The sequence below is a fragment of the Barbus barbus genome (assembly GCF_936440315.1).
Source record: "Barbus barbus genome assembly, chromosome: 1".
Taxonomy (NCBI): Eukaryota; Metazoa; Chordata; class Actinopteri; order Cypriniformes; family Cyprinidae; genus Barbus; species Barbus barbus.
The window spans coordinates 18,521,329-18,538,871 of record NC_136729.1 but is presented as its reverse complement, the minus strand read 5'-3'; the positions used below and the strand labels follow the sequence as shown (position 1 = coordinate 18,538,871).

At 38.0% G+C, this 17,543-nt stretch overlaps 1 protein-coding gene across 1 annotated transcript in view; it reads left to right on the top strand.

Moving 5' to 3' along the window:
* The window catches only part of LOC306883137 (immunoglobulin superfamily DCC subclass member 3-like), a gene marked incomplete at both ends in the record, with an annotated part of 76,614 nt that extends 59,381 nt beyond the window's left edge, over positions 1 to 17,233 (top strand). The window contains 7 exons of the mRNA XM_079438245.1: positions 9,749 to 9,996; positions 10,602 to 10,766; positions 11,049 to 11,237; positions 13,566 to 13,670; positions 13,763 to 13,898; positions 14,042 to 14,282; positions 17,096 to 17,233. Of these exons, the coding sequence (XP_079294371.1) occupies positions 9,749 to 9,996; positions 10,602 to 10,766; positions 11,049 to 11,237; positions 13,566 to 13,670; positions 13,763 to 13,898; positions 14,042 to 14,282; positions 17,096 to 17,233 (1,222 nt within the window). The remainder of the gene's footprint in view (positions 1 to 9,748; positions 9,997 to 10,601; positions 10,767 to 11,048; positions 11,238 to 13,565; positions 13,671 to 13,762; positions 13,899 to 14,041; positions 14,283 to 17,095) is intronic.
* Between the last annotated feature and the right edge of the window lie 310 nt (positions 17,234 to 17,543).

Below are 17,543 nucleotides of genomic sequence, written 5' to 3'. Positions count from 1 at the left end.
TGTTTTCTTTGTTAGTATTTTTTCCCTCTGCTGCTTTGGTTATGATCATGTCTTTGGGAATGAAACGTGATTCCTTGTCTGTCATTCTAAATGTTTTATTGGCTTGGATTTTGTTGTGGTTAAAGAGCATGTTTACGATGTGAGAGAAAGTCAATTTCATCGAGGTTAAAATTTATAACAGCAAAGATAGAGTGATACTTTTCATTGCTAGAGGAAATCAATTGGGAAAGACAAGAAGGCTGAGACAGGCATGGCCTGACTGGAGTGAAAAGAAGCAGGTAGGCAGAGAAAGCGTGCAGGAGTGGATTAGTTGGAATCTATGAGTCTATAGAATACTATGAGTAGCACCATTAGCTAATAGACTCATAAAGTGGAGATGTGAGCAGAGAGTGAGTCCGTTCCTCGTACATGTTGCTGGCCCATATGTGTCGACACATGACATCAATTCTGTGTATATTTAAAGGATTTTTTACATTTTAGTGTGTGTATTTTTTTGCATCACCAAACTGAACTGCAAAACTCATTTTAAAAAGAAGTAATAATAATTATGTGAGTGTTGCTCATGTTGTGTAGTTTCATAAGGTTTAAGAGTGATTCTAAAGCCCCGTTCGCACCAAGAATGATAATTATAAAAATTAATATATTAGCATCCACACACCAACAGACTATAATTTTGTACACTTATTATAAACATATTAAACATGCACACAAAATGACAAAACATAATTTTGTCATCTGCCACTAAACGCTAAAGCTCTTTAAATTTGGATGCATTCTGTTTGGCCATCAGTGCTTTTATCATTCATCAGCTGGGGAGAAATATAGTTTCATTATAGCTGTGGTTAGAAAGTCTTTGTTCACATAGAATCTCAACGATTATTAAAACTTTACATTTATAGCAAGCTATTGTTACATTTATCGTCCTTGAAGTTATCGTCTCTTACATTGAAAGTATTTATTTTATAAGTTCATGCCCTGGGAATCGAACCCATGATCTTGGTGTTGCTGGCACTGCTGTATGAGCTACAGAAATATTCCTACATATGGTTCCGTTGCTTCTTCACTAAATGACTCTCAGTGGGATTATTTTGCTTGTTTCATCATCCACCGTTGGAATATCATAAATCTGAAAAGTAATAACAGACCTCTCCTGAATGAATCTATGCAACTGTTGCTCTGCACATTAAACTGGGATAAGAGAGCGTATCGAAAACAATTACACAATTCACCTTAATGGTGTTTTATTGTCAGCTCTTGTGCGTATGTCATCTCTGATACTTAGCAGCATTTAATTTTTTATTTTTTTGGTCACAGTGGAAACAATAGAATGTTAAGCAGCCTATATAATGGAAGTTGTGTGTTTATCTAGGTGGGTTGGGGGATTCTCTCAGGCAATGCAGAATTCCTCACAGACAGACTGGGAGATGCTGACCGTCAAGAGGTTCAGAGAGACAATCGATTATACATTTAACAAACTTGCTTGGGCACACACTAATCCATATATAGGCAGCCTCCCCAAACGTGTCATATGCTTACAATGACATGTAAACATACACACTTGACGTGCAAACTCACTACCTTGTCCTTTTGCCCTCACCTCTCTTTTCTACATTTTCATGCTCTCTACTGAGACAAACAGACATTTACATGTACCTTTTAATTTTTTAATCATTGCTTTTCTCGTGTACTGTATGTGTACATTTATGCATGTGTCTGCTTTTGGTCATACACATACTGTTCATTATACTATAACATTGTCATGCCTAAATTAACTTATAGAATTTAAAGTGATTTTAGTTTTCACAGGTTTTTTTTGTTTTTTTTAGGCAGTAACAAATTTTAACATTAGCCAGTTATCAATTATTGGCCATAACATGAAATTTTATATTGTTGCATCCATAATAGAAATTCCAGTATATTTATTTTATTTATTTCTTATACAAAATATAATTATTGAACTATATCACTTATAATATAGTCTCAATATGCAGTGTCCAACATGCAAATTGTTCATTAAGTTACATTTGTGTCTGTTAGATCAAATAATTATGAAGGATGTTAAGTGCACAATATACAGCATATCAGCACCAAATCAGTTATTAATTTATTTATCAGTATCAGCTTATTTTTCTCTTTTATTTTTCTTTTATTACAATTTTCTAACTATTTTAAGGTTTAGATGGCTTTTGCTATAATCTAGGACACTAACGTTTGGAGAGCACTTGTAAGAGTGTGTTGGAATCATTTGCTGTGCACATTTAAAAATAGCAGAGTATTTGTGAACAAGAATGAGTGTGTTTGTGTTTTTAGTGTGCTTTAGTTTTATAATCAGCTATTTATTTGTCACTGGCCATAACAACTATTTGTCAGTATCAGCATTTCAGTTGCAATATATCGGTGTATCCCTAAATGACACCAAAATAATGTAATCTAATTGAACCGAATCTTAACAAGATTCTGATTTCATAATATTATGGCATTATTTAAAACTGAATCAAACGTGAGTGTGCTCTCTGTATCCGTGCAGGTTTGCAGACATGTGTTAGAGTGCTGCAGGCAGGTCAGTAGAGGTCATGCGGTTCAGTAGCTGCAGGAGCAGAGGGTGGGGTCACTGCCTGCTCCATAAACATAAAACACTATTACAGCAGTAATCAAAATGCCACAGTGACCCGCAGTCAAATCACACAGCACCGGCCAGCTCTTAGAAGGACTTTGAAGGTGGTAATATATTATGTTTGCATTTCACATACTGCGCATACATGCATGTGCGAATTTATATTATAGCAGAGTTTGTGTTTGATACCGGTAATCTTGTGCTTTGGTACTTCAAAGAGGGGCTTCATTAACTGAGGGGCTTTTTTTGCCTTGGTTTCAAGTTTGGTCCAGCATGTTTTTTTTTCTTTGCTGAAATATAAAATGACCATGGACTCGGAAACACAGTGCATTGGGAAATGCACATGTTAATGTATGCAGATTTGATTGTGGCCTATTTTCTGTCTACATTTCTGTGCAAATTCTACTGTCTTCTAATTTAAAAAAAAAAGAAATCCTTTTAAAGATTTTTTTTATCCTTATCATTCGAAAGAACTATCTTGACAATGTTCACCATGTCTTCCAGTTGAGCAGACAAAAACAATACACTCATTTCTTCCCTTTCTTGGTCACACTTTATATTATGTGGTCTTAACTACTATGCACTTACATCAAAAATAAGTACAATGTACTTATTGTGGTCATATTGTATTGCAAATCACTTTTGCTGCTATTGAGGTGGGATACGGGTAAGGTTAGGGACAGGTTTGGTGGTATGGGGGGGTTAAGGTGAAAGGGATGGGTCAACAGTGTAATTATAAATGTAATTACAGAAATTAATTACAGATGTAACTACATATAGGTATTTTTAAAAAAATATAAGTACAATGTAAAAACATGTATGTACACAAGTGCATTGTATCAAATTATTAATATAAATGTACATAGTTAAGGCCACCTAATATAAAGTGGGACCCCTTTCTTTCCCTCGGTTTGCCCCTTTTTAAATTCCATTATGCGCTTCTTGGTCATTACCCTCTCTCCAGCCCATGCACAATGGAGCGAGCTCTGGCCTTGACCTCTGACCTCTCCTGTAATCAGTCATTTCCACCAGGGTTTCAGCACCCCTGCTTCATATGCCTCTCCCCTACCTAACACTCCCCTTTCCCACCCCCTTCTCGTCTTTCCATCTCTCTCTCTCTCTCCTCTAGAGGCTTGTGAATAAGGATGACCACCCCATTCAAGAGGCACTGCTCTGTGACGACTGTGCAAACATTCTCTCAGTGTGCTGAATAGCAGCACTCCTGTCTCAGGATGCTCTCTGTCAATCTGAGGAGAGGCTGGAATGTATAGACAGATAGAGAGGGTGCAGGTGGTCTCAGCACACTGTGTGCTTTTCCTCTTCAAACAACAACAAAGAACTTTTGTAGTAAGCAGATAAATTGCAAGTCGGAATGCACAATAATGTTTTTCAAATGTATTGGTATCAGCCAGTATTGGATATTTAATTCCACATGATCCTCTATTTTTGCATTTAAAATACCTTTGCCATTATTTTGTGCTCACATGAAGTAAATCTTTAAAAACAATAACAATTGTAGTTTATTGTAATCTTTTGTAAATATTAAACTGATTGTCCAATTTTTTTCCTACTGTGCATTATAATGTTGCAATTACTAAATTAACCTTTTGCATGTTTAAAACAGCTGATTTTAGTTTTACGTGCGTTTAATTTGTATTTTTCTAAATAGTATAACATTTTAATATCTGCAATTTATTGGCCATAACAAACAATTACTGGCATCGGTTGCAGATGGAGAGTCAAATATGTTCTTCTAAATTGAGTTGATTTGGTAAACATGAACTCAAATTGACCCTATTTGCTTTCAAAATGTGCTGCGACACATTTCTGAATGCATAAAATCATGTTTGTGTTGCTTACGTCTGTGTCGGCCTCAGGAAACTGCCAAGGTAACTTTAAAGGGGTCATATGATGTTGCTAAAAAGAACATTATTTTGTGTATTTGGTGTAATGCAATGTGTTTATGTGGTTTAAAGTTAAAAAACACATTATTTCCACATACTGTACATTATTGTTGCTCCTCTATGCCCCGCCTTTCTGGAACGCGCCGTTTTTGAGGCGTGCTCTGATTGGCCAGCTATCCAGTGCGTCGTGATTGGCCGAATACCTCAAGCGTGTGACGGAAATGTTACACCCCTCACCGTATAGTGATGACGTTTCCCGGTGCAACCACTCAAAAAACATTACCATGTCTGCATTTGTGATCGGAGAAACGACAAACAACAGCACTACTTTACACTGCTCAAAACTCGCGTTTGAATCGTCAGTAGCAGAAACGTACTTACAGGCTGCGAGTCAGAAGCGTTAGACTGTCCTTGCAAAGTTGGAATTGCCCCACTTTATAAAAACAGCCTTTGTGAAAGCCAGCATTGTAGGAGACTCTCCTGCCAGGTTCAGGAAATAATCCTCCATAAATGCGCTCCACACATCTGAATATTTGGATTGAACTGTTCTTGAACAGTGTTGTAAATACAACTTAACCACTGATTTCTAGTTGTGTCCTCTTTTGGAAGCCCAAACAAAGTAGTTTCGCTTTCACAATGAAACACAGTGTCTCCAGGACATGGCGCCGGCGGCAGCAACAATACTTCAGCGAGAATAAAAATCACGCCCTCTTTCATTGCGTTCACATTTGGGTGGTGTTATGAAAATCTCCCCACACCGTGACGTAGACATGTGGGGGTGTGTTTGGATGAGCTGTTTTAGGTGGACGTGGACAAGTCTTAACTTTTATAAAGAATATCTCTTTGGTTTTGAGACTTCAGAGATCTTATCTATGCACGAACAGCTTGTAACACTCCAAAGAGAAAGGAAAACTTGAAATCGCATCATATGACCCCTTTAATGATTTAAAATAAGACAAAACAGCTATTAAATAAACAAGCATTAATAATTTATCCCTTCAACAACCATTTTTTGAAGGACTAGGGTTCCCATTTTAATAAAAAAAAATAAAAATAAAAACTTATTCTGTAACTCCATGAGTATTTTTATGATGAATATGCACGTTTCAAGTTATGCCAAGCTGAATATTAATCAGGTAGAAATTGTTAGTAAAAAAGATTTTTTTTAAATGTTTATCCTTAATCATTATGCAGTGAATCACAAACAACTTAAAGTCATGGGGCCTTTGAATATTGTTGTGGACAATTGGAGTCAAAAAGGTAGTGTGTGTTTTGGAACTTAGTGAGCCTAACTGACACTGACTGTGCTGCTTAGATGATTGTATGGAGACTAATATGTGTTGCACTGTTCCTCAGAGAGCTAGGATGGCATTATGAAACTTGCCTGACGGTCCATAGAGTCCAAGGTTGGTGGGTATATTGTGAAGGCATGTCAGGCTGGTTTGGAATTTCAAAAACAGCTGCATTTTTATTGGCAGCTTTATTTGTGTGTGGGGATTTCACAAAACAAGTGGATGTGGTCTGAAACTGCCAACCATCCCTGTTCATTCACATCGAGATTCAATAGATTCTTGCATCAGAGCTCTGTTTAGCATGCTTTATAGGTAGTTTAAACACTCCATACATTAACACATAATATGCAAGCCTTTCAAGCTGGTGCACATGGTAGCACCCAAAGATGTGGTTCAGAGATGCAATTTGGCAAAGGAAAGTGTTCTCTGTCTTCCCTAATTAGCATTTACATTTATTCATTTTGCAGATTTTTTTTTTTATCCAAAAGCAATTTACAATAGATAATAATACAAGCAGAAGGGATTAATTCAAGGGAGAATGTTATATGCTAATAAGCAGCACTACCATATCAAATTTCCATAAGAAACTGAGCAGTAGTGTAAGTGCAGAGTAAGCCCTTGGAACAAAAGCCTAGTTAAAGAGGTCTCTTTAGTTGTTTTCTAAGATTGTGATGGATTTCACTGTTTGGGTGAAGACGCATCCCATCAAACTGAGAGAAAGTGACTTCTTACCACATTCAGATGGCACCACTAGACATCGCCAATTCAGACGATTCAGAATTCAGACAGCTGCACCTCACTGAGCAAAACTGACCTCGGTAACCTGTACAGGGTTGTACATGTACAAGACATAAAGATGTGGCAGGCTGCTTCAGGCTGGTGGTGAGACATGAAGAATATAAAAGAAAGGACCATAATCTCTGAGACTAACTAGAATGTAAAATGTAAAGAATGTCCACTCTGAATAATATCCCAGCAATATCATAACACCCTTACCATTTGTCCGAGAACACAAACCGCATGCAAATATATCATAAAAAAGAAGGTGGAGCTTTGAAAAAGAAGAGTCGCAGTAGGCTGAGGACTCTCATTTCCATATCCTGGCCCTTTAAGTGGTAAAAATTCATTTTTTTTCCCAGGGCCTCGGGATTATGGAAGAAAAAAACACCTGATTATATATTCAGCACTAATAATGCTCCACCACCACCGTATCCCCCAGCAATGAAGGGGAGCGCAAAGGAGAAGGTGTAAAAAAAAAAAAAACAACAACACTGAAAGAGTGAGAGTGGAAAAATAAGGACTAGTGAGCAAGAATAGAAAGTGAAGAGGAGCATTCAGGAGGGAGGAGTTTGACAGATGGTTGGGGTTGCTTCATGTTAATGAGCACCCAGAGATGGTGGATGCATATGGTTTGTTTGTAGCCTCTGCTTTATTCATGCCAGTTACATCATTTGCACTGGGAATAAGGTTAGACACTCATGTCAGTGCACATGAGTGAGAACTATTATGTGGGACTTTCTGCTAGGAATTATTTTACCGTATACTGTCTGAATAATTAAAAATAAATTAAAGACTAAATTATTATATGGTAAATATGATCAAAGAAGGGTGCGAAAATTCATTTGCATTGTTAATCATTTTGATCTTTTATTTTAAAAATTCACAAAAATCTGACCTTTCATTGGAGAATAAGAATTTAAAATGGGGGGGAAAATATCATTATGAAATAAATGTTTTTCTCAAATACACGTTGTTGACACAATTATTGGGGGGACACAATTATTGGCACCCCTAGAAATTCTTATGAGTAAATATCTCTGAAGTATATTCCCATTCATATTCACAATTTTGAGCACTCCAAGGTGATTATGAACATGAAATTATCCAGCCGTGGTTTCCTGTTTCACAGAAATATAAATAGGAGGGAAAACAAAGCCCAAATTCCCTTAATCATCAATCACAATGAGAAAAGCCAAAGAATATATTTTTGATGTGCAGCAAAAGTTAATTGAGCTTCACAAATTAGTGAAGTGGCTTTAAGAAAAGAGCTAGAGCAGAGAAAATTCCCATTTCCACGATCAGGGCAATAATTAAAAATTTCCAATCAACAAAATGTTACGAAACTGCCTGGAAGAGGACGTGTGTCTATATCGTTCTAATGCATGGTGTGAAGGAGAGTTTGAGTGGCTAAAGGGTCCCACTTTATGTTGTGTCCTTAATACCTGTGTACTTGTGTAGTAACTAGATGTGTATGTAGTATGTAACCACAGTGCAAGTACATATTGGTACATAGTATCTACAGCTCTAATGTAACACACGTAACAACACTCAGAATGGTATGTGTGAGACAGGACATTGGTAACAACACTTTTTGGTCATGACAGTACAAATGTGTAACAGGATTAACAGCAGTTTTTGGTAAAGAAAGTGTTACACTTTATATTAAGTAGACAATTCCTATGGATTTACCATGTAATTACTCTGTTACACCGCAGCGGCCAGTAAGTTAGGCTTTACATACTGTATAAATTGTGGTTGGTGTCCAGGAGGTTACACTCTATATTAAGTGCACAGTTCCTGAGGAGTTACCATGTAAGTACACTGGTATTATTGTGGTGCATCAACTCCACCAACTCGAGATCCAACTCCTCCCACTTTACATATCCCTAAACCTACTCCTCTCCACCCCCTGGATAAAATTGTTCCAATTACTCTTATACATGTTGTTGCAAAATGTAGTTATATCATTCTTGTTGCACGATTACTTGGTGAAGTGAAAAAAGTGTTATCAATGTCCTGTGACACATTTGTACTTTCAAATACCATTCTGAGTGTTGTTACATGTGTGTAGTTACAGAAATATTACAGCTATATATACTATCTGTCAATATGTACTTGCACTGTGATTACATACTACGTCCACATATAGTTACTACGTAAGTACACAGGTATTAGGGACACTTAATATAAAGTGGGACCAAAAAAGATTGTAAAACAGCACCTACATCACCACATGTTGTTTGAGAGGGTTTCAAGGAAAATTCTCCTAGCTCATCCAAAAACAAAGTCCAGCATATTCAGTTATCAGACACGACTGGAACTTCAAATGGGACTGGCTTCTATGGTCAGATGAAACTAAAAAATGAGCTTTTTAGCAGCAAACACTCAAGATGGGTTTGGTGAACACAGGGATAAAAAGTACCCCATGTGTACAATGAAATATACTGCTGTATTTTTGATGTTGTGGGCCTATATTTCTGCTGGAGGTCCTGGACATCTTGTTTAGATGCATGGCATCATGGATTCTATCAAATACCAACAGATAAAAAATCAACAAGTGACTGACTCTGTTAGAAATCTTATAATGGGCCATGTTTGGATCTTCCAACCAGACAATAATCCAAACACAAACCTCAAAAACAACACAAAAATGGGTCACTGAGCACAAAACCAAGCTTCTGCTATGGCCATTCCAGTCCTCTGACCTGAACCCTGTAGAAAATGAGTGAGATGAACTGAAGAGAAGAAGCACCGTCATGGAGCTGTGAATCTGAAGGATCTGGAGTGATTCTGGATGAAAGAATGGTCTCTGATCTCTTGTCAGGTGTTCTCTAACCTCATCTGTTAAACTGGCAAATGGAGGTTTCAAAAAGTACTGAATAAAAGGGTGCCGTTAATTGTGGCCAATGTGTATTAGAGAAAAACCTTTATTTCATAATGATATATCCCCCCTGTGTGTGTGTGTGTGTGTGTGTGTGTGTGTGTGTGTGTATGTGTATATATGTGTATATGTGTGTATATATATATATATATATATATCTATATCTATATCTCTATCAGCTGATAACTGATGTTGTACCGATATATTGTGTATCCCTGCTTTCTGACATTAAATTTTTCCTGCTCAGGTTAAAAGTCTCTCTCATCTCCTCTTCTAGTACTCTGACGATCTATGGAGTAACCCAGGATGATGAGGCCATATATCAGTGTATTGCAGAGAACAGTGCTGGCTCCACACAGGCCAGTGCCCGTCTGACTGTGCTGTGGGCTGACGGGTTGCCAGGTGTGCCCACGGGCGTACGTGCAGAAGTTCTTTCTCCAACCTCCATTCAGGTGTCCTGGAACGAGCCCATCCAAAACACTCAGGACATAATTGGATACGTGTTGCATATCCGCAAGACTGCTGGTAGGAAAACTGCTTATGAACCTAAACACACGCAAGCATACAAAATCAAATCAAATCTAATTTACTCAGCTTTTCTTCAACATTGAATGTAAAATGCTCCTCAGTAAATCAGTACTTTATTTAAAGTGTAAGATTTCCACAAATGTTATGAAATACATATTTTATTCAGTTTTCACTCAAGCTCTCTCATTGTGGAAATCATTGAGATTTAGAGTCGATAGCAAATGACAGCTTTTTTCTGTCAGTGAAGCATGACAGAAAAAGACACGTTTATGTATGCCCTTATAATCGAGCTAAAGCTGTTTTTTGCGTAGTTAGGCAACAGTCTTCATCTCTCTGTCATAGTATACATGACACAATGTGCAATCTAATGTTTAAAGGATTAAATGAATGTCAAGAGAGCCAAGGCCAATTGTAGTCTGATTGACATGCATACATGCCTGACGAAGCTGAGCTACAAAATCTTGTAACCCTGAAGTATTTATGTGACATTTTAAAACACATTTTAAAATTGCCGATTTAGTCCAAATGAAATCAAACCTCTAAACGATGGTCTCTCGTGGTTTCTCTCTTTCCTTCTTTCAACCTTCACACTTCCCCATCAGACCCAGTGGAGATGGAGTACCAGGAGGCTGTGAGTAAAATGACCCTGCAGCAGGTAATCGGAGATCTGGAGCCTTCCACCAGCTACAGCTTCTATGTGAAGGCTTACACGTCCCGCGGAGCCAGCAAAGCCTCTGAGACGGCTGTGGAGAGCACTCTGGGAGAAGGTATAAAAACATAACAATCATGCAAACACAGGCTTTTTCTATGCATAATTGTATAATTGCCATTTATTTTAAGTTGTTAATTGTGCCGGCAGTAATTAACTGGAAAAACACATTCTCTCTCTTGAAACTTCTTAACAACAAAGCATTTCCCCCAGAGCAGTTTTTGGCACAGCATAGTCTTTAATTCAAGGTTGTTCAGGGTAAAGTTCCCACCTGTTGTTTTTTTTTCTTTTGCTGATGAAATGCATTCCGTCTGATCCTTTGTGTTTGCAATGCCTACAGTCCCTGCTCCACCAGCCTTGTTCATGAAGGTGATTAATTCGACGGTGGTTCAGGCCACATGGGAGCCCTCCATTAAGATGGGCCTGCAGGAAGGATTCAGTCTCTACTACCGTAAGGTCCCCGTCCCCATCTTCACCGGACCCCTTACCTTCCCACGTAATGTGACCCAGTACAACATCACTCAGCTGGGTGAGTCTGGCCATAGTGGACTTTATTCATTAAAAATATGAGCAGAATGAATTTCTGTCTAAATAACACAATGAAAAAATTCTTATGACATGTTCTTGTGTACTTTTGTTGCGTTCAATGCAGTGAATCATTAATGAATTCTAGTTACATAGAATTTAATAAATTTTATGCCTGTCTTATCAAGACCCAATATTGATTTATTGTTGTTTTTGTTGTTGCTGCTGCTGTTTAACATTTAGCCTGATATAGGCATATAATTAATACATTTTTAGTTGTTGTTTGTTTTTATTATTTTTATAGTAGTAATAATACTAATTTATTATTATTATTATTATTATTATTATTATTATTAAACAATAAACATTATTAAAGGGGTGGTTGACTGCGATTTCACTTTTTTAACGTTAGTTAGTGTGTAATGTTGCTGTTTGAGCATAAACAATATCTGCAAAGTCAGAGCACTGAAAGTTCAATGCAAACAGAAATATCGTCTTTTAAAATTCTGACAGTTTAATGCCTTCAAAAACGACTGGTAAGAGACATTTATATATGTTATACATTTTTTATTTTACGTTATTTGTATATTTGGAAATACACCCGTAGGGGCTGCCATTGTTGTTTGGCGGGATATGTGACGTCAGAGCACAGAACTTGGGAGTACATCGATCTAGTACGAGTTCACGGGTGGGAAGTCACAGGTTTGACTGCCGTTTCAGTGCACTTTCACGGGTAGAAGGTTGGAAAGACACGGGTTACGAGTTGAACGCAGCACAAGACAGTGAGCAACTCCGTTTGTTTGTCTGAGGGAGCAACAGTAACTAAGGGGGGGGCGGGGCTTACCGATAGGTCAATTATCGTAAATACGAGTTTCCTAATCGGAAATTGGACATGAACGGCCTCTCAAGTCTTATTTACTACTGGGCAATTCGGAAATAATGCTGCCTTCACGTGCTATCGGAAATTTCCTATTTCCCACTTATGAAGTCGTGATTACGAGCTTGTCGTATCCCACCGCTGCCAGTGGTGTTGGGGGAAGCCTAATGGTTAGAGAGTCGGACTTGTAACCCAAAGGTCGTGGGTTCAAATCTCAAATCTGGCAGGGATTGTCGGTGGGGGGAGTGAATAACCAGCTCTTTCTCCACCTTGAATACCACAGCTGAGGTGAGAAAATGTAGCGTCCCATTGGTTGACAATCATATAAACTGCAATTCTGGAATTTCGGTCAAATACATGCTTATTTCACAGCTTATAAAATTTAAAATGTGCTTCAAATGATTGTTCACATCTAGCCTATAAATACACTACTTTAGCGACAAGACAAATGGATGTAGTTGTTGTGAGAACAGCATTGACAGTACTAATGGTTGTCCCCTCCACCATGTTTTTGACCCGCCCAACTCGTAAACTGGTATCAAAATTATGCTGCCTTCACGTGCTATCAGAATTATCGTAAATACGAGTTTCCTAATCAGAAATTGGATGTGAACGGCCTCTCAAGTCGTATTAAGTCGAAATTCAGAAATAATTTTGATACCCGAGTTTCCGAGTTGGGCGGGTCATAAACTTTAAACATGGTGGAGGGGACAAGCTCGTAATCACAACTTCACAAGTGGGAAATAGAAAATTTACGATAGCACATGAAGGCAGCATTAAACCTTATATTAAAAGCTAACAGAAGCAGTAGCACTTACAAATAACAGCGTATCTAAAAGTATGAGCCAACAGTAAACAAAAAAACATACTATTAAGTGCCATGCTTGCACAGGTTCTGCGCGATCCTCTTCACTAATATTCTCTGTGTCTCAATCTGGCTCAAACTGATAAGCAATATAGACTATGCCATTGTTTACAATCCAACCGGAGCACATGCTGCTGAGCTGAGGGGCGGGACATTTAGACATGCACTAGAGGCGGTTTAGCCAATCACAACACACTAACCAGCTAACCAATCTGAGCCCATCGCATATTTCTGAGGGAGGGGCTTCATAAAACCAGGAAATAATTCGGCTCAACTTTTTCTTTTCTTTTTTTTTCTTTTTTTTACAGTGCAGAGCGGTGTAGAATAAAGGTAAATTATGTGAAAAATAATGTTTTTAAAAAAACGAAGCATGAACACATGTTTGACTGCACCCTATAAATACAATCAAGCCTAGAAAAAACCCAGTCAACCACCCCTTTAAAAATTATTAAACATTTATCCTGTTATGCTTTATAGCCAAGTTAACAGATTAATATATTATTAACGCATATATTAATACATATTAATACAATTACAATTTTTTTTTTTTTTTGAGTATTCCAAAACCCTTTTTTCCTCTTTTTCGACAGACCCCTCTTTTGTGTATGAAATTAAAATTCTGGCTTTTAATCAACATGGAGAGGGCAATGCCACCCTGCGCTTTGTGTCGCTCAAGGAGGCAGTGGAGAAATCAGGTGCCTGAGCAAACACACAGGTTCACTCCTACACATGCAAGCATAATAACTCACTCACACTGACTGTATTTGTGTGTTCTCTGTTCCTGCAGTGCTAAATACCCCTTGCAACTGTGTAAAAGATGAACAGAATAAAAGCTCCACCACAGGCATCATCATCGGCATCCATATTGGAGTCACTTGCATCATTTTCTGCATCCTTTTCCTCATGTTTAGCTACAGGGGCAGGTGAGGAATCAATGCTGACTATGTGTGGTATCATTTTATAGTGAATGCAGTCGCAGTGAGCATGGGCGGAAAAACGTTTTACTTTAAATAAAGGCCAAAATGTTTCTTTGGAGACAGAGTTAAGTGTTTTTTTTTCCTTGCAGGTTGATGATGTGTAAAACTGTGCAGGCCACCCGACAGGCGGGCCGTAACCCAGCAGCAGGAGTCGTGCTCGAATCCTCCTCTTCCTCGCAGGGGGCTCTGGCCCTCAACGGCCCCCACAGTTTCAGCTCAGATGGGAATGGAGGAACCCACATTGCAAAGAGCTGCACCGACTCCAACGAGATGGAGAGACTCTTCTCAGGACCATCCCACTTCTCCCATCCACCTGACACCACCCACACAGTGAGCCTTGGGGGAAATGCATACATTTATAGATATCTGGATTGCATGTTTATAGTTCTTCTCGGAGAACAACTTATGAGTGCATGTAAAAGTGGAATGGAAAAAGATGCATTTGGCTGAGAGTACTGAAAGGGATCAAAAGCCTCATTTCCACTGAGCAGTACGGTACAGTACAGTTCAGTACTGTACGATTCGTTACGGGTAACCCTGATCAGGCTTGCGTTTCCACTGCCAACAGTACCCTTTACTTGATAGGCGTGGTGTATGCCGGAAAGTAGCGATCGGCAATAAAGCGCGACAATAAGCACAACTCTGCCTCTTTTATGTCAATTATGTCAGTTTAATGAACAATAATAGCCATTATAAAAGTATAAGTACAAAGTATAAGAGGCTTATATAAGAGGAAATAAAGACAAAAGCAAACAATTCACAGTCAAACGTTTGCTACAAAGTCAGTGCTGTAAAGCTGGGGACACACTGCACAACTAGCGGAAGCATTCGAAGACTGACCTCAAAACACTTAAAGACCGTTACCATCGACCGGACCAGATTCTAGTCTTTGACAGTCAGAGAGGAGCACAAACCTAATGACTGAGTCTGTCTGCTACACAACACACTTAACGACTGCAGGTCACGATTGGACAAATTCTGCCGAATAAAAAAAAAGCACCCACAAAAATCTCAGCGTCTACCCGCTTTCCCGCCCCTCCACAGACAACACTGCGGAATACACCGGTGCTTTTTCCTATTGAGACGTTAAGGTTTGTTTGACTTTTCTAAGTTTGTGCTTAATATAACAGAAAACATTAACTTTCCTGCTATGTTGGTTTTCCAAATAAACGCCATAGCAATGTGTCTTGAATATGTTTTGCATTATAAGTCCGATGCCTCTTTCTTTTTGGAATTATTGTTTGAGTAGACGCATTTGTCTTTTCAGTTCCCTTAATTATAACATCTCTAGTGCTATTTTTAAATATTTAGTCAAGCAACATGTTAATTATTTAATGTGTGTCTAAAATCAGGGATTAAAATAAATTGGTTCTAAGTAAAAACAGTAGGCTACTTTTCCAGAGGTTAGAATGAAATAAAACATTAGGCTACTTAGGCTAATAAATTCATGGCAATGATTTCCTCATCCATTTGACACACAACTATTATATATAATTAATATATAATTATTTAATTTCGTCATATGGATTTTTAATGATTTTTTTAATGAAAACTTTGTTTTGAAGAATAGAAGAAATAGGCTATTCGTTGTTCCTATATTGGTTATGAAGAAAATGTGTTAGCCTAGCATATTTGTTAAGTTGTTTTAAAAATCTTCGTAACAAAATTTAAGAAGTTAAAAGTTAAGAAAAAAACTTTTATTGGACTGCAGATGGAAATAAAAGAATTCTTCATATTCTTTAAAATGAGAGAAATCACTGACATAATTTAGGCTAGGCTACTTTCATCGACTGCAAAAAAAAACACATTTAATTTGCAGTGTTAACTTATGAATTAAAAGAAAGACAAGAAATAAATCACAACAAGAACAATCACATTTTTTTCTTGTAATCAAGATTTTTTTTTTTTTACAAAATTACAAAATGAATGATGTTTGACAGTGAACACATCACTGCATAACCACATACAATCGCAAGTGTCGGTCGCAAATATTGAACATGTTTAAAAAAATCTTTGTGAAAACGACTGGTTCTTGGATTCTAAGATTATAATCTTTAGACACCACACACTATGTGATTTTTCTGCCGACTGCAAACAGCGACTGAGCCCAACTGGAACAGACCCGGTCCGACTGGGCACGATCAGCTGCCAGTAATAAATTCCATTCATAATCGGCCTCACAATTGTGTCGTGTGTTCTCGGCTTAAGTTACTACGGAAAAGTTCAAAATAAATATAAAGTTAAACTTTGTGCTCAGTCAAAACGATACGACCAGGAACAAATAATAGATTCATGAGACCATAAATGCCTGTTAAATATACACAAACCAAATTGATTCTCGTTTTATCACTACAGAGACATCAGAGCCAGTGGCAAATGTCAGAAGGACTAGCTCGGACTAATACTATTGTTGTCTAGTAAGGCTGCTCGAGGCGGATACATGAGCACTGAGCGCCCGGTGATCGCCTGGAGCTCCAAAATCAACATAGCAAATTTTCAAATTGGCGCTATATCTTTATAAATAAACCACAGATTTGAGTTTTAAACAACTACATTCTCGCCTGAAAAACTCTTAAAACTACATTTCATGACAGAATAACAGTAATATTTTGAAAATTACGCGGGTTTTTGGGCAATGATGTTTCACATAAGAACACCTATTGAGAGACGGTTATTGTCTGTGTGAAAATATAAAATACACTGTTATATTTTTGTGTGTGTGTGTTTGCGCACTCTGATGTAATAAGCAGAACACAGAAGAGCAGAACGAGTGAAGGAGAAGCTTTATCCTCTTGTATCATGCACAAGTGAAGATTCTTGTAAACCAATCAACTTCTGCAGAGAGTTTAGCTCCACCCTTTTGGTACCCTTTGCTGTGCTAGGTACCCCAACGAAAGGGTACCAAAAAAGTGTTATAGTACGGTTCGCTATTTTGGTACCATTCACAACTTCTGGCAATGGAAACGGACATAATTGCGTACCGCAATGAACCAAACCGTACCGCTCAGTGGAAACGAGCCAAAAGTAAAACCATAACCCTATGAGCTCTGATGATATTTCTTGACCTCACAATAACTGAAAAGTACTGTAATGTTTGGTAATGTGTTTTTTTTTACCATGTATTTGTGTGTGTTTCTTTTCAGATTGAGAGCTCTTTGGTCTCTTGTCCGTTGAATGAAACCCAGAGGTCCACACTTCCCCTTGATAACTTCAGTCTGGTGGAGGAGTGTGAGGTACAGTTACGGCAGCATCCAGCAGAGGGCCAACAGGATGAAGACTGATGAAGAAATGAAGGCCAAGGATATCCTCTACTCAGACTCCTGTCCAACTCAGGTCAACTGAAGTATTCATCTATTTTAGTTCTGTTTTTTTTTATCGTGCAAAAAATATATTATTCGTAAGTTAAGTTCCCTTTGTGGGAATCACTGGACTGTAATGCCAGGGGGTCCCTGTGGCCTCATGGTAGGTGATGTTCTGCGATGGACATCTATTATTTCTCATTGGTAGGTGAACAAATACACTCTTGCAGTTACAGCTGGCAGCATACAGGGAAAGTCTCCAGTCACTAGTATCTATAATTGATTTGATTTG